This window comes from Bidens hawaiensis, unplaced genomic scaffold (assembly GCF_021521415.1).
Source record: "Bidens hawaiensis isolate Kalapana, Puna unplaced genomic scaffold, B.hawaiensis_p1.1 tig00036827_1, whole genome shotgun sequence".
Taxonomy (NCBI): Eukaryota; Viridiplantae; Streptophyta; class Magnoliopsida; order Asterales; family Asteraceae; genus Bidens; species Bidens hawaiensis.
The window spans coordinates 98,116-124,218 of NW_027505444.1; the positions used below are offsets into that span (position 1 = coordinate 98,116).

At 34.9% G+C, this 26,103-nt stretch overlaps 1 protein-coding gene and 1 pseudogene across 3 annotated transcripts; both read right to left on the minus strand.

Moving 5' to 3' along the window:
- Positions 1-15,555: 15,555 nt before the first annotated feature.
- Positions 15,556-20,791, minus strand: LOC143613218 (uncharacterized; annotated as a pseudogene). Its single transcript, XR_013150074.1, has 6 exons — positions 20,512-20,791; positions 18,492-19,076; positions 18,305-18,424; positions 17,887-17,979; positions 17,353-17,789; positions 15,556-17,279 (listed from the first exon to the last, which is right to left on the minus strand). The product of XR_013150074.1 is annotated as an uncharacterized LOC143613218 (transcript).
- Positions 20,792-21,147: 356 nt separating this feature from the next.
- LOC143613222 (protein trichome birefringence-like 14) lies at positions 21,148-24,897 on the minus strand. 2 transcript variants are annotated; one of them, XM_077086991.1, is made up of 6 exons: positions 24,819-24,897; positions 23,880-24,097; positions 22,804-23,034; positions 22,531-22,692; positions 22,255-22,450; positions 21,148-22,119 (listed from the first exon to the last, which is right to left on the minus strand). In XM_077086991.1, exons 2-6 carry the CDS (start codon positions 24,043-24,045, stop codon positions 21,297-21,299), a joined length of 1,578 nt encoding a protein of 525 aa, XP_076943106.1. In that variant the 5' UTR covers positions 24,046-24,097; positions 24,819-24,897; the 3' UTR covers positions 21,148-21,296. The 2 variants fall into 2 exon arrangements, with proteins under 2 accessions (XP_076943106.1, XP_076943107.1); XM_077086992.1 differs by having other exon boundaries at positions 24,815-24,868.
- Between the last annotated feature and the right edge of the window lie 1,206 nt (positions 24,898-26,103).

The window sequence follows — 26,103 nt, forward strand, 5'->3', positions numbered from 1 at the left end:
ATTCTTTCTATTTTCTTTCTAAATAGGAAGAAAAGAAGAGCACAAATGGTTTCAGTTAGGAGAGTGATATTTTGTTTTGGATCTCTAAGTGATCAGCCATTTGATCTGATGGATCTTAAAAATGTTATGTATGTTATCATCAATTGTCTAGTGATATGAAACTTTCTTTAGTGTTCTGCCATTTGAAATGCGAAACTACGTTAAAAATACCAGGCACTATTTGTAATGGCAGATTCTGAATGCCACTCGCGATAATTAAGTACATCTTTGATTTGATATATATAACAACTTTTTATCGTATCTGTCATTTCAAATGACACATCATTAAATATATAAACTAGTTCCACCATATTAAATGCTTGAACAATTTTTTTTTGGTAAAAAATTACACAAGGATAATCAAGTAACCAAACTTTGATTGTGAGGTAGGATACTTGATATTGTAGACAAAATAATAAGTAAATGGTACAAGTAATAATAACAGTAATACCGTACTTGTACGCGTACCTGCACCCGAAAGTACCCGTACCTATAATCAGTAAATTTGCGTACCCATACCCGTACCCAATAGACACGTACATGTACGGGTACAAGTACGGAAACTGAACATGTACGGGTACAGATATTTAGGAAAAAAAGCTCATCCCTAATCTCCAAATCCATATTTACATTAAAAATCAGTACATTTTCTCTCCAATTTCAAATTAAATAATATTTTTTATACTTTTATCATTACCATTTATTTTTTCTTCATCACAATCACTTTCAAAATATATTAAAATATTAGATGATGTGAACAGTAACATTTCAAATATATATAAAAATCAGCGTCATTCTTTCTCTTTCACTTACAACACCTGAAAAACTCCATATTATAAAAACTTCACTCGTATTTTTTTATGTATTAAATGTGAATGCTCTCATCTATATCTATATTATATATAAAGAAAGAGTGATGGGCAACCAAGGTAATTTCACAATTACATGACAAGGACAAAACCGACATTTCATAATTGGATATAAAAAGTAATTTGCTAACACTTGAATCCATTCCTAAAGCATTTGGTATAACTTGATGAAGCTTTGGTCGTTGTGAAATCACTCTTCCGTCCTTTGGAGATACAAAAGATTTATTGTCTTTTAGCTAATATTTAATAATAATTACATTAACTACATAGAATGCACAAGTAATTAATTATATTACATTAAGTTCATATAATAAGGCATTCTTAATGATGATAATGATAGTGATAGTTATTATTAAATATAGATGATAAAAAATACCTAAATATCTATATAATCTATCCATACATCTATACTATACTATTATCATTATTATATTATATTATTATTATAAAGCATGAGACAATGGTAGGGTTTAGTGTAAGAACCATTTTCTTAGAGTTCTACATGATATTTTATGCATGTTGTATAATTTTATGTAATGGTCTAAAGGGCACTCTATTGTGATGTGAGCTTGTTAGTTTTAGTAATGAAGATCGATATCCTTATTATATCACATAAGTAGCACTCTATAAGAAGAAATGGTGGTTAAAAGGCACAAGGATTTTGTTTTAATTCTGAATTTTGAAAGTGGTAGGTTTGACTTTGACAGCCTTGACGTGAAGTTAAAAATTTAATGTGACAATGTTTAGTTTGTATCAAATATTTATAACTCAATAAATTCATACATGAAACAATTCAAAGTTTATGTTATCTAAAGTCTATTTTTTAACCACTATGAAGTGCTTTGACTTTTAAAGTCAAACCTGCTTGTTTCTACTTTCAAGGTTGGTGCGAATGATATATTGATGCAAAAATTTGATTTCTGTCAAACCTAATGGCTCTAAATTCTAATAGGTTAAAAGTTTGTATCAAAATTTTGTTTTTAAACTTTAAAACACCGATTTTGACTTTTACAAGTACAAGTTTGTGGATCAATGGTGACTGAAGAGCAACCACATGGAATGTTAATACCCATAGAATATTTACTAATGGGGTATGGGCTTTATAGACCGAGCTCGTCTACTGGCAAATCGAGAAGCATGTTAAGCCCATTATGCATCACCCTAGAGCTACTCTCTCCTGAAAGCATGGGATTAAAGCTGAAACCAATAAAGACTCGAGTGTCATCACCTAATTCTAATACCATCGAAAGGTAGAAATTGTTTTTCGTGTTAAAAAAGAAAAAAAAATCGATCACGATGCTCGCGTACACAGTTTGTTGGTAATTTTTGTCATTGTTTTGTATTTGTCATTAAATGTAGATATATACGTATCTAATATATGTAGATGTAGATGAGAAAGGGGACAAATATTTTTTTGGAACAGTGGACATATTCATATATTTGTAGGATTGGTTACCATAAAACAGAAACATTGTATTCGGTAAAAGGAATACGATGCATTTGTTTATTTCATTTTATTTGTTTATATATTTACTTTCTCTTTTGTATGTTGTTAATGATATGTCATTTTGTTTGAGTGGAAAATATGGTAAATCTATATGAAACAGATTGAGTTCAAGGGTTGTACTGATGATATAATTAAAGAAGCAACTGCAAAAAGTTGTTAAACTTATGGCGAGTTTACAAGTTGTTGTTTATGGAAGCGAAAATTGTGTTCTTGATCCGGTTTGGTTTCGTGAAGTGGTTGATTATAAGGTTGCGAAACATCAGCAGAGGCAGAAGCTGGCAGCTACTGACAGTGATTGTGGCAGCGACGGCGATAGTTAGTTGTATTGAGTTATCAATTGGTAAAATCTCTCACACGCTTTATAAAAAAAGTGAGAATTGCCATAATTTTAATGGAGTTTGTATAAAATGGTAAGAAACATTTAGACAAAAGCTATAAAATTACATATTATATTTAAGCGATATACATTAAAGTATTCAACTATGAATTGGACGGGTGCGCCAAGCCAATTAGTAGTAGTGCAACACCAAGGCTTGCTCAAATACCCCCAACAACAAGCAATTCTGAAGGAGTGAGCCGATGGTCTATGTATTACATGTTGCTACACTTGATCTTAGTCTGAAGGCCGAGAAAGGTTTGCCCTTATCTCTTCACATCCCGTCTTTTAAATATGCAGCCCTCTTAGTTTGTGTTCTCCACTTAGCCAATGTGGGACTTTGATTTACTTTTGCTCATTTTGGTTGTTTTCTCTCAAAGCTTTATTATATCTAATAAAACCTAGCCTTTAAATATTATAAAGTAATGTTGATTATTGTCCAGTTAACTGTAATGATATCAGCATTCTTTCTAAAGGCATCTTAATGAAGTTTTGAAACCGATTATGTTATTGCTAAATGAAATTCAAGTATGATGCATACAAATTACCAACTATAAACTAAATATTTTGCTAGGAAGACCAAATTAGGTTTTGTGATTTGGTTTTATAAGAACCTTTAAAGTTGGTTACATATAAACAGAATTTGTTAGTACTAGAGAAAATCAAAATCAAACATAGTAAAATATCATAACATACGTACTTGACATGTCCCTCAACTTCACTCATTTTATGTAAATTTAAAGAATAGTTATACATATACCTCCTAATACAAAACCAACTACGTCATAAAAACGATCATTTTATTCTATTTAATTTAGGTATCATATTGATATACTTTTTTAGTTTAAAATATTAACATGTTACCTATTATAACTGGCAACATGTCAAGTTGGGGAAGCTCGGGATGTGTAAAACTGGATTAGGGTTGGAAAAAGCCGAAAAAAGGGTAAATTTGGTTCGGGTCGGGTTGGTACGGGTTTGAGTCGAAAGGAGTCAAATTAGAACAAGTTTCAGGTTAGAACGGTTTCGGGTCATAACGGGATTCAAGCCAAAATGGGTTACCTTAAAAAATTATATATTTGAAATTACTATATATTTAACCTTTGCTTATTGATTTTGAACTGGTTATGCGGATGCCATTGTTTACATATACCGGGGCAGATAAACGTGTGCAGCACCATGTAACTCAATCTTGGAAAGCACCACGTAACTCAATCTTGGAAAGTGCTCAACCCAACGCCCCACACTAGATCAACGTGAATTACGGGTGCGGTGTTGGTTAAGCATGTTTAATGTTGGTAACGTGCATTCCGGTGTTGGTTATACGTGTATAATCTCCCGTTACACGCGTACTAGCTTATTTACATGAGTTGCACATACAATTTTGGGTTACGTGTGCACCGTCATCAAGTGACGCATGTACCAACACTTATTATGTGTTCAATGTCGGGTTACGCGCGCACCCCGTTGCATCGCGCGGGTACCCATGTTTTCTCAAACACGATGTAAAACCTGCAGAAAAAAACATCCAACACACCATATGCACACGCTGTAGCGCGTTGCATTCACATTGATAACCCATTATACACCACACCAAACTCTATATATCAATACGAGGGGATAATTTGTGCGAACCCGCGGACCGCGCGGGCACTTACGCTAGTATCAATAACATAACTCTCAACAGCACTTAATCAATTTTAACAATCAAAATTTAACCTAATAAAAGGTGAGAGAACGACATCTTTTATTAACCGTCCCTCCCACAATTTGAATTTTTAAACTAAAAACTCAAATCGATTATTCTGCTCAAACCCTACTATTTCTGGTAGAAGAGTTTGCTAGTCATTCTATTCTTAGAATTTGATTCTTTAACCTGATAACCATTTGCAGTTCATTTAATTCAAGAACCGGTACATCTTGTCAACCTCCAACTTCTCCAAGCATCTCCATCTATATAAGGAAAGCTTTTATGTACATCTCCCACAGTACTGTTTTGCATATCAATGATGGGTATGGTGACCAAAGCTCTAACTCTGATTGCCATGGTGGCATGTCTCACCTCCGTTGCCATATCTGGTCAAGCGACCCTATACAGCCCACCTTACGCTCGTAAGTGTAATTTCTTATTTGTCAGGTTCTTGCCGTTACTGAAACCATACCTATTAAAGTAAGAGCATGTTTGGATTGAGTTTGAAAATAACTTATTGACTTATTGGTTTTTTCAAAAGCCAATAAGCTAAAAAGGTGTTAGACAAACACAAAAGTTCTTATTATTTTAGCCTTTTAAAAGAGTTAAAACATTGTTTTTCAAAAACCCATAAAGTCTAACTTTTCAAAATAACTTTTGAAAAACCTAATAAGTTAATACGATATTTTCATACTTAACCCAAACATACCCTAAAATAATAACTTTGTGTATATTATGTAACTGTTTTATATTAGATGTATCATTCTGGTATTAATAAGTTTTTCATATAAATATAATTGTTTGTGGGTTGGTTGTCGCAAGACCGCCGTTGGTCCATGTCAGCCTTTTCCTTTATTTTTATGTAACTTTTTAATACTTCTTCAATCGTAACGAATACGTAATTGAAACCGATTCAATTTGTGTCGACTCACTGTTACAACACCCAAGATTTTCCAACCGAATAAACGTTGTTTAATATATGTTGTTTCTTTGTATCATAAGCTATACGAGTATTCTGGCGTTTACTAATTTAATTTTTGAGTTGAGTGCTAGCACCGTAATGAAACTAACTGATACCAACTGATTCCATGCCGCGTCGATCATAAGCTGTATTTTTTAATATATTAATTTCTTTTCATAAGCTATATATATGAGTGTCCCAGTTTTATTCTGCTTTGACAGATGAATCGTATTCAATTTTGTGTCGGTAACTTGGTATTAATAACCGAATACACATTAATATACAGCATCACATCGCGACGAGTACTGATAGAAGCCGATTCGAGATGGCTAATCTCCCAAGATAGTGAATCCGTAGAGTGGATCAAACTCCAAAGAAATAAGAGAAAGAACAAAACGTTTTTTACTTCATAGTTTTCTTCCCTCATTAATAAAGTTTAATGGCCTTTTATAGGCTACATACAATGCATGAAAATAAAATAACTAACTAATCCACTACTCTAAAGAAAAGGAAACGTGCCAACTAAATCAAGAGACGCAAATCAGTTAAGGGAAACGTGGGACATGTTGCTATAAACTTGTGCTCCAGTTTGGCACCGGGTCATGGGTCGGGTTAATGTGGATGGTACCGTATCAAGTGCAAACCTAGTAATACTGTAAAAGTTGATGTTACTAGAATGATACATCCATATACAAGAATTACATAATCTACACAAAGTAAATAAATTACTTTAACAATACCCTAGTGGCCTAGTTAATTTGAGCTTCTTATAGTTGGCTGTTTCTAGCATTAAAATGTTTCGGTTCAAAAGATCAAGGTGTAATGTTGCAAAAGCGCATGGCGCCCTGTTCGAATATGGAAGAGCTTGTGGATGGAAGTACCGAGTTCGTTGCATTAGTGGAACAAACAAAGAGATTCGTGATACATGCACGGGAAAGACGGTTGATGTTACCATTGTAGATCGTTGCGAGACCTGCAACGCGAATGCACTTGAACTTTCGCAGGAGGCTTTTGCAACGATTGCCCGCCCTGCTCTTGGGAGAGTGAACGTTGAATACGAACAGTACGTACTAATTATTATCATACTTATTTCTGTTCTTGAAGTTTTTATTCTTGTATGCTGTTGTACTCATTGGGATATTTTGTTTTGCTTTTCAGGATCTGAATATTATACGTATATATTGAACACAAAGATACTGAATAAAGGCATAGGAAGAGAAGATGAATAAGTGAGACACGACATGTTTGGGATTGCTTCTTAAAAGTGCTTGTTGCTTTTTGGAGAGGCAAAATATCCAAAATGCCCCTCCAAAAGCACCTAAAAGCTCCAATTTGGAGCTTTTTTGGAGCTTTTAGGTGCTTTTGGAGGGGCATTTTGGATATTTTGCCTCTCCAAAAAGCCATAAGCACTTTTAAGAAGCAAACGTCTCCAGAATAAAATGGTCGCCTTTAATTAATCATGTATCTATTGTGTCTATTGTAGACAAAATCATTACACTAACCATACAATTAATCACGTTACACATATGCAATACAATTAATATATCCATGTATAGCCATTAACATCCCTACACATATGCAACTTAACTCCTAAATAACCTACGCATAGCATAATATGGTCTCAAATTAATACCTACACAGGTTACACAATTTGCCGATACACCTTTCACAACCTACACATACATAATGTATATTCAAATTAACACCTACACAACCTACACAATTTACAAATAATCCTTACATATCACTATTCGATATACCATGTATACAGAATTTAAATCCTACACCTAACAATTACTATAGTAACTAAGCATCTAAATATTGACCTAAAGGATATTGTATAGTTAGTAAGTTTTTTTTAACATTTCTTTCCCAATTAATCATCTGATATCTACAAATATCAACCACCTATTAACCATACACACAAACAACATTACCAAAGCATGCATCGTGTGTATAATGCTACCATCTGACATCATAATCAACAAAACCCATCTACCGTGCACCATAACAAACTGCTTGTATTGAATAAATCATAAAAAAACAGAGAATACAAGAAAATAACATAGTATAATCCATCAATAGCAACATACCGGCCTGCGCAGATTTTATATACACTTCACTGTTTACCATAGCAGCCTACACACAGTATACTAACGTATCATACACGTCAAAAAAAGGTCTCCTTACGTACACAATATGTATAACCTACACATTATCACCAACACCCTACACATAAATCATATGCAGTTCACTTTTCAACGTATTACCCTACACAGCCTACTAACATATCATACACATCAACTAAAAGTTTACTTACACAATATGTGTATCCTGCACATTATCACCAACGCCCTACATGGAAATCATATACACTTTGCATTTCAGCATACCAGCCTACATCATCTACTAACATATCATACACATCAACATAAAGCATCCTTACACTATTTGCATACCCTACACATATCATACATAGTCTACTAGCATATCATATACATCACCTAAAAGTCTCCTACACTTATAGGTAGATTAAGATCAAACTTACTAGTTGACATTGTGAATGATTCCATTCGTGAGTACGACCCGGCCAACATAATTCAAAATTTTATACTAAATAAATGGCTTAATATATCCATTAATAACTAGAGAACGTAGTAATACTTATTGTATAATCAAACAGAACTCTAGCATACACCCTACACAGGAATAGGACCTTACACTTGGTCTAACCATCAATTAATCCTAAGTATGCAATACAACATGATGTATAAACTATGAAAAGAAACATAACATGACCTCCTACGGATACAATAACATTAATTATTGATCTTACATAACATGCATGTTCTTCAAGAATTAGGCATCCACAACATATATTACACACATAATTAGATGTATTTTCAAAACTATAACTCTCGACTGATAAATTTAAAATTAACCAACTAATTGGGAGTAGGGCAACGTGCTGAAGAACCACATCTAAAAAATATATGAATGTATGCATCCTTTTAGTTATATGTTAGTTTGATTCAAACAAACACCACAAATTATCCAACATACCTTGATTCCTTGTGTAGGGTTCGGCCTCTATAGCATATAAAAAACCCAAATTTATGGTTTACAACAACCCAATCACTAGCGGCGATGATTGATTGCTTGTTATACACTAGCAAACAGAATCACCCTATTTAAAGTCGTCAATTTGGTGTATCAAATTCATATGCAGAAACATATTTCATCACGAGGATTGATCGGAGTCGTTTAGGAGTGATACAAGGGTTTCCAGACGTTACATATTATAAGCCTACACTATTTTGACGATTTTGTCCTTTCAAGCATAAAACATCTGACCAAATCATCGACTTAATTACAAAAATGCCATTTTGTATTTTTAAACCATTGATTTGTGTAATCAATGGGATCCACTTCTCGCACTTCTCGCTCTAATATCACTTCTCGCATGATCCATCCCATATATATATATATATATATATATATTGATGTTCATGATTAAAAGACAATCAAATTTCAAGTCTAAACCTTGATACATTGTATTATTGATTGTTTTGATTACTTGATTACAATAAACCCTATTTATAACCATACAAATTTGCTTGTTAGACAAGAATAGGAGAAACCTAACTCAAAAAACCCTAGGTTTATAAGTACGATAAGTAGGTACATGCACTTACGCAAGATTACACTAACAATCATTTCCTAATCTTGCAATACCGAGAAGATATCTTATCTCGATCATTTTTAGTCTTGGTAACGCCTTTGAGAGAATGTAGGCCCTTTGAAGATCTATGTTTACGTATACTACCTTAACTTGAGCTCGCAATAAGTTCTCAATATTCAAACTTGTCTCTTTATTTGACAAACAGAGCATCCCTTCAACTACAAAATGAAACTATTTCACAAGGAATCATCTTCGGAACTCCTCTGGACCTTATTCTGGCCTGTTGAACCCATCACAACGCTAAAATGTTGATATGTCACAAACTGCTAGTTATAAGTCCTTTGTGTCGCTGATTGCTTAGATTGTGTCACAAATTAATCAGATTGGTCACTAAATTTTGTCATAGTAATGATAGTTTGGTGACTATTTTCAGCCTCATCATCAAGGATCCATGTACTTCTATCACATAGAGTTGGAGGATGAGCTCGATCTTCTTTTAAAAATATAATATCCTCCTCCTTGGTAATCATGTGCAGAGCCGGTTTGGTTTCTTGAGAAAAATTACTTTCTATTAAAGGATAATCAAATTTCAAGTCTAAACCTTGAATGTATTATTGATTTTTTGGATTAGTTAATTACAAATACACCCTATTTATAACCATATAATTCCTTGTTAGACAAGAATATGAGAAAACTAACTCAATGACCCATAGGTTTATAAGTACGACAACTAGGTCTCTGCACTTATGCAAGATTACAGTACTAACACAAATTTCCAACTAAGTTGCTCTAGATCTAAAATTCTTCATAAAGTCTTTTTAAGGCACCTTTGCATCTCACTACAAACCACCAACATGTTTTAAGCTCATAATATATGTTTGTCTATGCTTTTATTTCTTAAATATATGCATTAAGAATCCTCCGATCGCCTTACTTGTTGACAGTTTATTCAGTGACTTTTACAATACCACTATGGTAATAGCCGTCTGTGTGGGTTTGTATTGGTTTGGTCATTCTAAGTGTACCTCCACATCTAATTTATATTCACGCATTTAAATAACCGTCCACCAACCTTTTTAAAGTAGGCAATCACAACGGCAATCTCACGACGAACCAATTTGAAATTAGGTGGGTCAAACTTTGAAAAGTATTGGTCAAGACGGATATTAGACAAACATTTCAACTACTATTCTAAAAGTTGGAGTCAAAGTATAAAAGTTATTTGTCAAGACAACTGTTTTGACTAATATCATGTCTGTTGTTTGAGAGGTGTGGGATTAGATGACAGACTGTGTGTGTATAATATCCCCTAATATAAAAAAGCAACGATATCTCTTGGTGGTATGTAAGGAGCAATCATTTATTTGAACTTCTATTAATCGAAAGACAATATATCCCATTCATACATACATATAGGTGGTTTAATTAAGACTCTTACATAATGATCACATTACTCAAATGAAGATCCGACCCAACAATCTGAAACGACGGAAGCCATAAAATACAAAAAAAAGATATGTGGAATGCATGAAGTCCGAGAGGAGTGGAAAGTAGAAACTATAGAAAAAAACAGACGGGTAGGCCTATCAATGGGACTATCAAACCAAGAATCCAGTTGTGATGCTTGCTCCCAAACATAAGGTACAACGCCGCCCCGAAGGCCATCATAGTGGATGTGGCTGACACGAACAAGCTCACCAGACCGATTACCAAAGCTAGAGGTAAATGGATGACGAAGTCTTGTTCCGTCTTACGAGAAGTCAGGATTGACAAAAACAATAACAAAGATAAAGATCCTGTTACCATGGACATAGCAATTGATGCTTCAAATAAAATGAATGCAGGTTTGCGGATGAAATTTGGGACTCCGTTATTTTCTTCGCTGTTTCCTCCTGGTACTTGAATTGCCGCGGCAAACACGACTGTGATTATTAATGTAGCTGTAAGTGCATAGGAGTTTGCAATACTCTTCATCCATTTTCCACTCTCAGTCACCAACTCCTTATGCTCCTTTGTAAATACCATTTCAGGCGTTTCTCCAAAATAGTTTTTCTTCATGCGTCCTTGAGGCGCAATATGCAGTGCTACCTTTAGCAGGATAGGATCACTAATTAGTTTCATCATTTAGTTTCCGACTAAAATATTGAAATATAGGCATCGTGAGTGTTTACGTACCATAAACCATAATAACTCGCGTTGCAATTGGAAAGGGGGACATGATAGAAGATCGAGTTTATTGGAAGGCGCTAATCTTGCAGCAAAATGCAGAAAATTATTCTCACAGTGGTCATCTTTGAAGACTGAGAGAGACTTGTATGCTTAGCCATTAATCGGTTAACGATTAGAGCAATAACCTTCAATGAACGGTTCTTAAAAGCAGCTTGGCTAATGTTGTTCCCATCTTTATCCACGATCATAGCCGTTCCGGGAAACCAATACACAATTTTCTCTACAACATCGCTTGCATCTCGCCTTATAGCCTCAAGAAGTGGCTCAGTATAAAAATCTGGGTAAGAGCTTGCATCATTTGAAAATTTGATCAAACCACAAACAGTAACAGTTGTATGGCAACCCGTCGTCTTTCCATTTTCTTTTTGAAATGCTTGAATACTTCAACACATATATAGACATAAATAGTTTCACATGAATATGGCATGTTGGTTACATGATTTTAATTCTTAAATAGTTAATTCATATCACCTGATAGCTTCATCCCAGTCATAACAAGCATTTTAAACAGGTACGCTGTAACTACATAAGATAAAAAAGAAGAAAAAAAACATGTTATGATTAACGTGATTACTAAAAAAGGTGCGTAACTATATGTTGTACACGCATATAGTTTCTTACTTTACATCATTTATGTTGCACTACAACGATACATCAACGGAAAAGCTAGAGAATTTGCTTGCTATTATTTGTTATTACTTGTTACTTGTTGGTTGTTATTAATTGAGATTCTCTCATGCATGTTTTGGACAGTTATAGTTCTAGTTACATTTTTTGCATTTTCCTTTTCTAAGATATTAATTATCATGGCAGCTCTAAGCCAAAGAACAAATACCAGTCAACACTGATATGATCTTATTGTTAAAATTGATGAATGATGACTAGCTAGTTCAGTTCATTTACAACAATGCTTAGTTCTTGTTTAATTTATGCTTCAAAAATAAGCAGAATGCAAGAATCGTAAGGTATCAAACGGCAATAATGCCATATTATGTTGGCCTTAAATGTGTATTACATGTTTGAATGAAAGTTATTGGTAGTTTATGTAATTAGTTATTTTTTTACCAGCACTTTATGTAATTAGTTAATAGTATGCTTTAGTGTCATGTATTATGAACATAGTTAGGGGCTGTTTGGTTCATTCAGATCTGAATGAGTCAGGTCTGAATGAACCTCTGTCCCATTCAGCAACAACAACAAGTCTGAATGATTCAAACATAATTTTAACCATTCAGATGTTTTTCTGTTTGTAACCAAACAGTCTGAAGTCTGAATGAATCAGATGTTTACATCTTAAGGGATGCACTGAGTATTATCCATGATTGTTGGGAAAGTTGTTAATTAGCAATTAATGTCTCCAAACCATATTACAATTATCTCCTAATCTAATTGGTGCCTGTCTAAACGTTGTGTCGGTTGGGTTTATGTGTGGATGTGTGTGTCCAATGTAAACAAATCAAAACAGTCTGGATCAATACAAATTGTTTTAGGGTTTAACCCCTTGTTCTTCTTTTCACCACATCATTAGGTTACGCAGTGGTGGATGTAGAAACAATATTGAAAATTGAAAACGTGTGTTACGCTAGCTGAAAATATAACTTTTTTTATATTTCTTTTTCACGTTTGCTTCTCAAATATTTCATTTAACTTAGCATATAATTTTTCTTATTTTCTCTTATTCATGATCCATAGAATGTTTTTGTATATTTAACTTTCTACTAATAAGAACTGCAAAAACAAAAACTAAATTAGTTGTACTGATCATGACATACCCACTTTGAGGACCAATCTTAGTGACTTCAAACAGCCATCTTGATCCTTCTTGATATCTAAAGCATGTCTGTTTACGAAATCCAAAATCGGTCTGCTCCACACTTGGAAGACGAACAATACATATTTGCGTGAATAATCAAGATATCGTATATATAATAAAGAAACCTAAAATATAAATGTAATTTGTACTAACATTCATATATGTACGTTTGGTAGACACTGAAATCAGACAGACACTGTTGAGCTATTGCCATCAACACAGCAGCACTCTTCAACGAATTGTATCTTTGTATAAACGTGTGCGCTAAGTCTGAAAATCAATATATATAATTTGATAAGTGGCCATGGTGATCTTCTAAACATATATTTAAATGTACAAATATAATCACTTACCAAAATATTCATGAGAAATAGCATTAACCAAATGCTCGTCAGCTAGAAATTCGGTATCTTGTTCTATGTCTGGCATTGCGTGTTCCCACATATAGAGACACGTTTCCTTATTCCAAGGTTTGGAAAGAGCTATGTCAAGTGGCGTGCAACCTTCATTATCCTTTGCAAACATCAGCTCGCGGCTTCTATTCACAAGTATCCTAGCAGTGTCTGTATTCCCAAGTGAAGCAGCAACATGAAGCAGTGTGCTTCCATCTGAATTCCGTACGTCCATTAGCCGAATATTATCTGGTAACATGCTCTTCAGAAAGCCACCATCCCTGTGGGCAGTTGCTATGTGGAGAACAGTGTTGCTGTTGATGCTGATACCGTCAGTGATTCTAATATTTGTTTTGTTTAAAACACTTTGCAAATCTTTTAGGCTTCCAGACTCAGCGGCAAGATACAGTTGTTGCTCATTCTTTGATCTCTCGTTCGCTTCCTTCATCCTCGTATTTAGATCTGTGACTGCTGCACCTCCTCTGCTTTCTTTTACTTCTTGGTCTGATTTAATCACAAAAAATAGAAAATTGGCTTAAAACATCTTCAACACTTAATTAGTCCTGTTTGTCTTAATACAATTTAAACAGAGCCAATAAGAATGAAAAGTTTTTAAGTGGAGTAAATGTTTTGTATAACTAGAGTAATAATTTCAAAACCCGATCAATGATGGATCAAGAGCAATAGGAGAATAATAAATGCCATCAGGCTATGTGTAGTGGATGAGCTACAAAATTGGACGTTTTGCATCATGTGGTGCCCAGTCAGCAAGTGGTGGATATATATATATATATACAAACAATTATAATAATAATAAAACCAAATTGAAGCCGGGCGACAAGAATTCATCCCCCCCCCCACCACGAAAATCGCCAATCGAAAATCGCCCCCTATCGCCCCTACATGTCGTCCAGTACACATACTAGCCAAGCAAATACAAACGACTCCAAACTAAAGTACCGATAAAAGCTACCATTTTTAATTAAGAATAAAAAACAACAAATAAACTGATCCATGACCTGAATAAGATTTGAAGTAATAACTCTTAACAATCAAATCATTTCGTTTTTTTTCTCCTTGCGTGTTTTATGATAACTATCTAGCGAACAAATAATACAAAGCGATTGTTAATTGGTAGTAATACATATGTAGGAATGCGAGTAACAAGAACATAAGTAAATATATGTATACCTGTTTTTTGACCATACACAACTTCTACTCGATCCCATATTTCTTTGGCTGTAAAATCCGTTTGTGGCTCAAGTTCGAATTTAAGATGCCTCAAGACTTTTATGGCCGCTTGTTCAGATAGGGAACCAAGAATCCAGCCACGAACAAGTGCATCCGATCTTTTCCACAGCTTGTAATCATCATCATCCATTGAACCACTGATTCCGACATTGATGAAATCAAGCATATCATGGCTCTCTACGAGATATAGCATCTGCGTTTTCCATAAATCGAACATGCCCCTATCACTCAGCTTCACGGTAACAAAGCTCTAGACAGAGACATGTGATGGAAATGGATATTTGGTGGACATGATTGAACTCATGACTTCAAGTATCATATATTTAAGTTGATATATATATGCATGTATATATAGAAGCTACGAACCCTGCATGGGTCATGTTTCACAACACCAGGGAATGTTTCATCACTAAGCAATATAATATTCTTGGCATGCCCCCATATCTATAACAATATAATATTCCTGACATGACAATATGATATAACATGCACTTGTGTAGAAAGCGTGCATCTTTTTCATTTGTTTCATTATTTTTGGGTTATAATGCTAGAAAAATAACTTTCATCTATGGATCGATGATGACCGACGCTACTATTTTAGGGCCGCAAAATTACACGAAAAGTGGAATTATTTAACTGGAGTCAAACACTACCAAGATATTACTATATATATGTTAAACTGAAATTAAGCATATAATTGATGAGCGAAACACTGAACCCCATTTTTCTCTAAAAATTCAATTATCCAACATTCTCTTCACCGTTCTCAAATGTGGGCCGCATTGAGCACCTTTATCGTCTAGACTTGCTAAACAAGCAATGGGTCCTATAAGAATTACTCCTCTTCCACTTGACTCTAATTGCCACGTCAAATTTGACAACAGAATTGTTCAACAAAGGTTGAGCAATAACTTAATTAGTCATAACAAGCTGGAACGATACAAAGCCAAAGCCTGTCAATAACTTTATTGAGTTGCGTTTCTAAACACTATTTATTTGTATTTTTGTTCTTTCGTATGGCTTCACACCGGCTCGCCATCTTTCATCATGAGTGCCTCGAACTCAATTTTGAGGGAGTTTTAAGTGTGCCTTCTACACATGTTTGGCATCAACCTACCGTATTTTTCAGCGATTCCCAAACATCCTTCGTTGTTTTCTTCTTTACCACTTGAATTAAAACATCTTCTGGGATCGCTTGAAAGATGAATCTGCGAGCTATCTTGTTCATCTTCTCATCTTCCACCTCCACCGCTCCGTTTGGTGGTTCGATGGAATCCTACAACCCTTGAGCGTCCGTTACGCTTCCATTCTGATCGTGATCGCCCAGGTCGTGTAGTTCGTCAAGGTTAATGTCTGGATTTGGTGAGATACGAAACTGATTTCATTTGGGGCTAAGGTATTGGAGACAACAGACACGGTATTGAAACGAGGGTATTTTGGCATGTAACGATCAAGACTGGATTTCGAACCTTGCTCTGATACCAAATGTTGGATAAAATCGAAGAACAAGAACTGAATATATATAGTTCGTATTGGAGCAATTCTCTGGGATTTTATTCTGCTTCAAATAAAACTATTACAATGAATATATAGCGCTAAATTTAAAATTGCTTAAATAAAGAAATAAAAACTGAAATGCTTTAACAGAAAAAGAAAAGCAAAGGTTCCAAGTTCCATGATGCCCATTAACTCCATAATGCAAAATAAATGTAATACTCTCACACTTGTTGCCTTGCCTAGTTCCCAACGAAGACCGGGTCACATTAACTAACACATCATGTTTCACTTTTAAAACGAGCTATATATGGGTCCTCCTATAAGAATTACTCCTCCACTCGACTCTTGTCACGTCTAGTTAATAGAAAGGGTCGTTACTTTTCTTACCAAAAATACTATGACCATATGTGGAACGCACCAGGTCTGCAATTAGTGGAAACTGCAAGGTCACAAAATAAGTAAAGGGCAGCCAAGTCAATGCAACTATTGAAGCTAGAATCCATGATTTGTCTTGACCAAACACAAGGAATAAGGCTGCACCGTAAGCTACGAGCATGGCTGTTGTTGAGATGAACAAGGTGGCGAGACCAATTATCAACTTTGTAGGCAACTTGAACAGAAAATCTTCCTCAGCAAAACGTGTCGTGAGGATTGACAAAAACATTAACAAGGATGTAACGGATGTGAATAATGATACGGCGTCCGAGACTGCAAATATTGTGAAGGCATGGTCGTTGGTAAAAACTGGGAAGCCTGTGTCCTGATTGCTTCCTCCTGGCACTGTAACAGCCGCTGCAAACACGATGGTGGTGATTAATGCAGTTGTGATTGTGTACGACTAGGCAGTCGCCTTCATCCATTTCTCTCCTTCAATCACCAACTCTTTATGCTCTCTTGTAAATACCATTTGAGGTGTTTCACCGAAAGAGTTCTTTTGTATGATGTTTAGAGGGCATACAAATCCTTCAACTTCCTGCAAGATTACACTATTTTGTTGATTATGCTGCTTTTATCAATGACTATGATTTTATCCATAATTTTGCTACCTTAAACCATTGAAGTTCGCGTTGTACTTGCAGAGCTGCACCTGATGTACGGTTAAGTTTGTCAAGAGGTGCCAACCGCCCAGCCAAATGCAAGAGGTTGTTCCCTAAAGGATCTTTAATTGTCCTATAAATATTTTTGTGTTTGCTCATTTGATATAGCACGTTGTAAACCTTTTCTGAACGATTTAACACAGCGTATTGAATAATGTTGTGACCATCTTCATTGGCGCTCCAAATGGCATCTGGGAAATAAGACACGATCGTTACTACAACCTCGGATGCATTATTTCTTGTGGCTTCAAGAATCGAGTTTTTGTAATAGTCAGTGTAGGATCCAGCATATATGGAACGCTTTACCAAATTGCATACTGCTTTTAATAGCTCTGTAGCGTCATTGTGCACTTGAGCTCCCTCTTTAACGAACTTTATACGCAGTACTGCACAGGGACAGAAGAATTATAGTATGATCTTAACTAAAGCAAAAGAGACAATTTTTTTATTCATATTTGATAACATAGAGATGGTAAGTCTTACGTAATAGCATAGTGATACGCTGAAGAGGCTTAATAATAATCTTACTTAATATCCTCATGATATGGTTGAAAAGAATAGCAATAATCAACAATGCTGTGTAAGATAACATGTTAGAACTGTGGAGTGTATAACCAACTAGTTAAAAGGATGACTTTTATCGATCTTTTTAAACAGAACAACGGTAAAATATCCGCTTTTGACCTACCAGCTACTCCATAAAAGTATCCACGTAGCCACCGATTCATAAATGCCTTCATTTTATGGTAAAATACAATGGAAAAAACAAATGAGGCAAACCAAATTACAAAGAGCGTCACGTCAAACAGATCTTCTGGACCCCTAAACACTTCAAGACAGAAAATTGGCGTATTAGATAAAATGTTAAAAACGAGAAAAGGTCAAAAAACTAGCAACACACATCTATTGACGGCTCTTTCCCAAATGTTGATTTTGCATGGGAAGTTTTGAGCTATAGCCATCAGCACGGCGTCGCTGTGAAAACCACGGTGATGCTTAGTCATCAAAACCAATGCTGAATCTGCAGAAAATCAAGAGCAAATAAAGAGAATGTAAAAATGTTGAAAGTGCGGTCAGTTTTTACATACCGTAATCTTTAGAAGAAATAACATTAACCAGAAGCTCATCACCAGTGATACAATTAGCCATCTCTATGTCAGGGGTACTGGTGGGGGTGGGGTCCAACAAATAAAGATATGTGTCAGTATGCATATTTGAAAAAGCCCTGGCTAGTGGCGTTTGACCCTCGTTGTCCTTAGCATACAACAAATCTTGGTTTTTTTGAACCAAAATCTTAGCAGCCTGAGTGTTGCCAACAATAGCAGCAACATGAAGCAGTGTGCTTCCTTCTAAATTTTGCATACCGAGTAACGCACTTCCTTCTGGAGCCATTTCTAACATTTTTTCTAAAATATCCTTCTCCTTGGTAATACCAACGACTAGGTGGAGTACAGTGTTGCCATTAATGGCGATTTTGTCAGTCACGCTAACTTTCCCATCCCTCAAAATGGAATGAACCGTTTCAAATCTTTGACTTAGAGCAGCTACATGCAAACTATGGTGAACCTTTGCTCTTTCATCGGCTTCTTCTCTATCCTCTTCTTTGTGGTCGTCCAATTTTGTATCGTCAAATACTGCTTCTTGGGTTTGGGTTATTCTTTCTTCTTTTAAATCTGCGTTGTTAGGAATATGTAAAGCACATCCAATATATATTCCACAACAAAATCACATAATCATTTTTACTAAATAAAAGGATCCACAAAGGCACGTAAGCGGGAACAAGCTGCTTCGTAACCCCCTTTTGAATGGAAAACCGATCCTACAGAAAACAAAGTTATAGTTCTTCTACCCGCTGAACTATTGGCCATACCAGTTGAACTTCACATAAAAGATAGTCATATAAAGCATTATCTCAATTATTATTTATTTAAAAACTTTAGGTTCCTTAGAACGCTTGTCAGGTCCCTACTCCTACTCTTCATTGAAACACTCATCGGTCCCTACTCCTACTCTTCATTGAAACACTCATCGGTCCCTACCCTTTCCTAAACACATGTTGGCTCCGAATGCTTATTATGTTCATTATACACTTACGCATACCGTTTCTGCCCGAAGGTCTTTTTGACTTAAATCTATTATTTTACCCTTACATCAACTAAAACATTAAAAAGTACATATTTACCCATTTTAACTAGCCAGTTTTTTTTTCTTTTTGTGATTTTATCCATGTGTTGTGTTATAACTAACTTTTTTATTTTGTGTTTCACTTACGTTTGTTATTTGTTTTTATTTAAATACCTTTTTTTCTTTCTTTTTTTTGGCATTTTTTTTTTACATTAATACTTTTTTTTTTGTTTTTTCATTATTTTTTTCCGTTTATCATGAGATTTTAGAGTAACATCCATCATAAATAATAAGAGTGACATTCATCGAAATGAAAATGCATATGTCAAAGTTAATATTTAGGATTTTTGTTACTTTAAAAGTTCATGACAGGCAGGGGAAAAAAAGACACTAACACAAATAAAACGCAAAAAAAAATTAAAAATAATAAAATAATAATAATAATAATAATAAAACTAAGTGAAACGCAAAAAATAAATAAAAACAAAAAAACGCAAGACATAGGTAAAAACACAAAAAAAGAACTAGTTAAAATGGGTAAATAAGCAATTTTTAACGTTTTAGTTTAATAAAGGGTAAAATAATCATTATATAATTTAACATTTTAAATATAATAGATCAAATTTGCAATTTTTTTTATTAAGGAGTGAAAAATATGCAATTGAATTTATTGGTTGGGTAAGTATGCAATTAAGAAGCTAGGGAAGGAGAAACGCATAATTGAATTTATGGGTTGGGTAAATATGCATATAAAAAGCTAGCAAGGGGGGAATATGCAACTGTCTCATATTTATAGACTAGAGATTAGGGATATAAAACGGAAAAAATCTCCACATATAGAGAATATGCAACTGTCTCATATTTATAGACTAGAGATTAGGGATATAAAACGGAAAAAATCTCCACATATAGTTTTGTAATAGATTTGCCATAAAACAAAAAAATTCCATACAAATTTCAAGTAATTAGAGAGAATGCACTCACCTGTAGCTGCTTGCTGAACATGATGACCATAGATAGTCCGCAATCTATCCCACAAGTCTTTCGCGGTGAAATACTCCTTTGTCTTGACAAGCGTTTGTAGAGAGAGAGAACCGAGAATCCAACCTTTTACGAGTGCATCCGATCTTCTCCACAACACGTAATCACCAACTTTTTCCTTCCCCGAAACACTGTTTTCTGCAGGCGGGCTTTCATTAATGAAACCAAGCATATCATGACTCTCTAAGAGACGTAGCATCTGTGTTTCCCACACATCATACATGTCCCGACCACTCAGCTTCACCGTAACAAATTGTTTGGGGCACAAACATGTGTCGGGTACGGGTATTCTTCGCCAGAACTAGAAGAGCTTGAGCCTGCCATCTAAATTTGTTTAATATATTCAAACTAGATGATGCAAGAATCAAGATTATATAAGGCATCATCATCATCTCAATTGATCATAACCTTTTGATGCTAACAAAGTATGACAGATGGATTATTCCACAAAGGCATCTTTTTTGTTTCAGAAGCCGTCCATCCATCTTAGTTGTAACTAAGCTATACGCGTTACATTAGATTATTTATTTTTAATATAACCAGCAACTCAAAACCAATCTGTAATATATATGTACACCAATCATTAAGGAAACCAAATTTGTATATCGCAAGTGTTACATTATATAACTCATTTAACAAATATATCGTTTAATGCTACGCATCTCAAAACATTCTAGTATAAAAAACAATAAGCTAAACATACGATAACAAGGCAAGCTTCTAGATATTCATATTTGTGCAAAAAGGAGCTCATTCCATGTGTCCGGAACGCCAGGTAAGCACCAATGCAAACAATCTTGCATACCTGGAGTGGCTCGGATGCTGTACCGTGATATATGTCCTTCCTCTCTTACTTCCGACAACGCTGTTATATCTAAAAGCGTCACGTTTGTTCCCTTCACTGCCCCCGACGCCATAGAATCACTAGACTCGTTTTTCAATACTTCTAATGCTCCAGGGCTAGTACTATCACATGTACCTCCACTGTTCCAATCCCCGTTAAAAAAATGCCTAGGTGAAATAGACCGGTAAAACGCCTTCAACCAAGGGTATTTTGGTAATTGACCATTCACCCACTTCACAATACTATGAATCGTTAAGTTCTTAGCATGCGCTATATCTGCTATCTTCCTATCGGTGTTAGGTTTTCCTCCCACATACATAATCCATCGGTTTTGATTAAGCTTCCCTCGGTTCCAGTGATGGCCCGTGTTAAGAACCACTACACTGAACCGACTGATATAACGTTGCAAAAAAGCTGGCGGGCGGTCCAAATGCATGGCGAAATAGGTGGTTTTGTTTTTCGGGTCAATCGGGTCCAACTTACAAAGACTAGCAGACCAATAATAAAGGATTGTAGTGTTGGTAACTGGGAACCGGTACGCCCAACCGTCGGGCCGAACCGACCCACGGGCTTTCACTAAACCGTATTCTTTTCCGACATCTTGAACATCTTGCCTCTCTTCACCGCCTGTGATCATGCACATTAATGACTGGAACTGCTGACGGCCCAATGAATCACCAATAAACGCCAATGTTTTATCTTGCATTCTGGAGTACATCAAAGAACAGTAAATTGTTAAAACCTGACCAGATATTTAAATTATCCATTTGGCAGTCTAAAAAATGGTAACTTTTTAAAACACAACAAAATATTTTAACATTTACAGTTTTACACTACCGAACCTTTTAAGGAATTTAGGCCCTGAAAAGTTATCCATTTGACAGTCTTTTGGCTGCCATCTTAACTTCTCGTATGCAAAATCGGTTCGTTGTGTTAAACGACAAGCCCACATTGCTGACAACCACTGTTTACAACCAAATCCTGAATACAAAGGCCGAGTTCCATCTTTCACCCATTTTCCTTTACCAAAGTTGCAGGCTGCAATACAGACAACAGAACGGATCACAAACTGTTATCTAAAGATAATAAACTGTCACACCAAAGAAAACAAAACGCACATTTGTTTTCCACATTTGACATTAACACACCAACTCCCAAAGCCGGATCTTTTTTCTTGGGCGTAACTGGTTTAACTAACTGTTGTTTTGGCGGTTTTGAGTCCCGGTATGTTTCAGATCCGTCACCAGAAACAGATTTTTTAACAATTTCCATGGTATTTTCTGCAACAATATGATGGGATTAAGCATAAAACATATAACATACAGGATGTTTATTGTCATTATATTTATTCTTCAAAAAAGATGTTGAGTAGATAAGAGAGAAAGGTTTACCATGGTGCTTTTCGAGATCAGTGTTCGAATGTTTATTATCTCCTTCACCGTCCAAAGAAGGTGCCTTTACGGAACTTAATGGTGAAGCTATATTCACAACTCCATCCCCTTGAGTCTTTAAAGAGGGTGTGTCGTTTATTGAACTTACTGGAGATATCGTATTTACAACTTCATCAGCTTCTCTTAAATCATCTTTTGATTGGGTAACTTCCTTCATTTTTACTTCTTCAGCTGGCATCAATCATTATAGAGTAGAATTAACTAATATTAAAAGAAATGTTTTGAAACTCATGGCAATGCATACATTACAAAGTTGTTTTTATCTACAAAAGAAAATCTCAAGTCTTAACACATGGGGTGGGTGCACGAGAGAGGCTCGCTAAAATCTCGAATGAAACTCTAAACTCTTTAAGACTAGGGCTGCAAACGAGCCAAGCTGCTCGTGAGCTACTCAAGATCGGCCTACTAATAGCTCGAATGGAGCTAAGCTTAAACGAGCTCGAGCTCAAGTTTAAAAATAGGCTTGTTTAATAAACGAGCTCAAGCCGGCTCACAAGCCTAAACGAGCCAATTTTTAGTATAACTTTTATGTAATATATTAATATATAATTTTGAAATTATTTTTATATATAATATTATGATAAAAATAAGTAAATAATATATATAAAAATTATAACTAAAATATATACAAAAAAATTATAAATATAAGTAAGATAAATAATAAATAATAAACAAGTCGAGTCCGAGCCGAGCTCCAGCTAAAATATTACTCACAATCTGAGCTCGAGCTTTAAAATGCAACTCGAAATCCAAGCTCGAGCTTGAAAAGGTACTCACAAGCTGAGCTCGAGCTTGAATAACTACTCACGAACCGAGCTCGGGCCGAAACAAGCTCAGGCTCGGCTCGGCTCAGCTCATTTACACCCCTACTTAAAACTATTCAATACACATGACGGAGACAAACTTATAATGGTGAACTTACAAATATCATAACCATAATAACATTATCTACAATTTAACCTAATACCATCAACGAATGAAAAACCGAATGAAGCGATATGCGTATGACCACAAACCTGGAAAAGGCTGCAACACTTGACCACGAGACGGAAAAAAGGTTGTGAAAGAGGGGTTTTTCCCCCAAGACCAAACAATAAAAGTTGTACAAACAACAAAGATGAACAAGAGAGAAAGCTGCTTCGTTCTCCATTCATAGAAGTAGCCTCCCCCTCCTTTCATCATCGCACACAAGTTTTAGTTCTTTGCCAATAACATTAGGTGGTTCAGATCAAATCTGCAAAACATTAAACATGATTAAAAAAAAGTTTTGCGTATCAAAGTAGGGATGAGATCGGTACAGTACCGAAAAATATCGATACCAAACACGAGTGAAACCATATACCGAGAACCGTAATGATATTTTCAGTTCGGTACCGGTAACATCAAAAATACCAAAAGTGAGGTGCTAGTCGGGCTGTAGGGTACAGATAAAGATTTAACAGGATTAACCAGATTGGAATTACGTATGTAACTTATGAAACTTATATGCATATATACAAAAATTTCCAAAATTTTATATATAATTTTTCATACTTATAAATCAGATTGGATTAATAAGTATAATTTTTCAAATACTTCAAAAATGTTGACCCATTTTAGCCAATTTTGACTTAAATTTTACCCATTTTTCACCGATGTCGACTGATTACCGATTTCAGGGGCCGATTATTTGAAATCGCATCGGAAGCCCGGTAATTAACGATTAATTAATTGGCGCCTAGACCCGATTTTCACAACATTGGTGGTACCAATATCAAAACATGAAAAACAAGTACAGGTACAGGTAACAGAATTACAAATTAAAGAGAAATTAAGCTAACCGAAACTTATAACAGGGTAAATAATAATTGAAGTATAAAACACTAAATTACATAATACAGTAATCAATCGATCGATCTAATCTATACGCAGTTACTGTTTATATGATAATAAATAATTGAAATGGAGTTACAAACCTTCAATTGCAAGGCAGAGGTTTTGAATTGGAGAAATACATACAATACAAATTGTTCCTTCCTCAAACCAATTTACCTTAGCTTAGCCCTAATATTATTAGTTTACTGTAACTGTATTGTATTGTATGTATAGATATAGATCTTGATTTGGGTTTTCATTTATTTGTATAGTCTAATAATTTATTATTTTTGCATTTTAAAGATTGGTTTTGTTTTATTATTATGAAATAAAAAGTGATTTAGGGGGTGTTTGGCCTAGCTTTTATTTTTAAGCTTATGCTTATATAAAAAATTTGCTTATAGCTTATTTTCTATTATTTGATAAGCTTCTTTTAAGTGTTTGGATTAGCTTATACGAAGTATTCTACAAATTCATTATGTGTCTTAATAAGTTGTTAAATCCACTATTCTTTAATTTGTTAAGAGTAATAATTACTAATCCACCACCATTTGAGGATAAATGAGTAATTTACACCCTTAAATAAATAATCTTCTATCAAATAAGCTAAAAAAACCATCTTTTAATAAGCTTCTTCAATTGGGCTTATATAAGCTAATAAGCATAAGCTTAAAAAGCTAAACCAAACACTAAGTTAAGCTTATTTTGTAGAAAAAACCTAAAAAAGCTATAAGCTTTGTTAAAAAAGCTAGGCCAAACACCCCCTTAATAAGGGTAAAAGTGTAACGTGTGTACCATGATTTAAGGGAGTTAAAGTATTATTATTATTATTATTATTATTATTATTATTATTATGTCATTCGTTTAATGTGACTTTGAAAAAACAAACACACACGTAATGGTAATGGTAATACTAACAATGTCAATTTCTTTTGACTTTCATTCATAATCAGGTCTATCTCTCATTCATATCAATTTATTATTAACGGTTAACAAATGAAGAATTGTCTAGGTATTTTGTACGAGGTAACCTAATGATAAAAGAATATCGCCTGTTGGTCTAACTCAGTCATACGAAGCCCTTAAGCGCTTCCAGGTTATCTCTGAGGAAAACTCACTTGTCCGAACGCCCACTGATGGCAAAACCCGGACACTCTCGGGTTCGAACCGGAGATTATAAAAATCTCGGTTTTCTTTATTAAGTCTCTCGTGTCTTTCCAGATATGTTGTCTGTGAAGATCAAACCTGAGTCTCCATTAGAAAGCCAATGCTATTTACAACTACATCAAATTGGAAAGGAGAAGGACCATATTCATGTCCATTTATTTCTTATCATATTTTATAGGGGTGTGCATGGGTCGGTTTGGAGCGGTTTTAGGCCAAACC

Excerpts from the sequence above, each read along its gene's own strand:
- LOC143613222 (XM_077086991.1), bottom strand. The coding sequence starts at position 24,045 with ATGATGAAAGGAGGGGGAGGCTACTTCTATGAATGGAGAACGAAGCAG. Across the intron at positions 23,035-23,879 it reads AGTGTTGCAGCCTTTTCCAG|CTGAAGAAGTAAAAATGAAG; the intron begins GTTTGTGGTCAT and ends GATTGATGCCAG. Across the intron at positions 22,120-22,254 it reads GGGCCTAAATTCCTTAAAAG|AATGCAAGATAAAACATTGG; the intron begins GTTCGGTAGTGT and ends GATGTACTCCAG.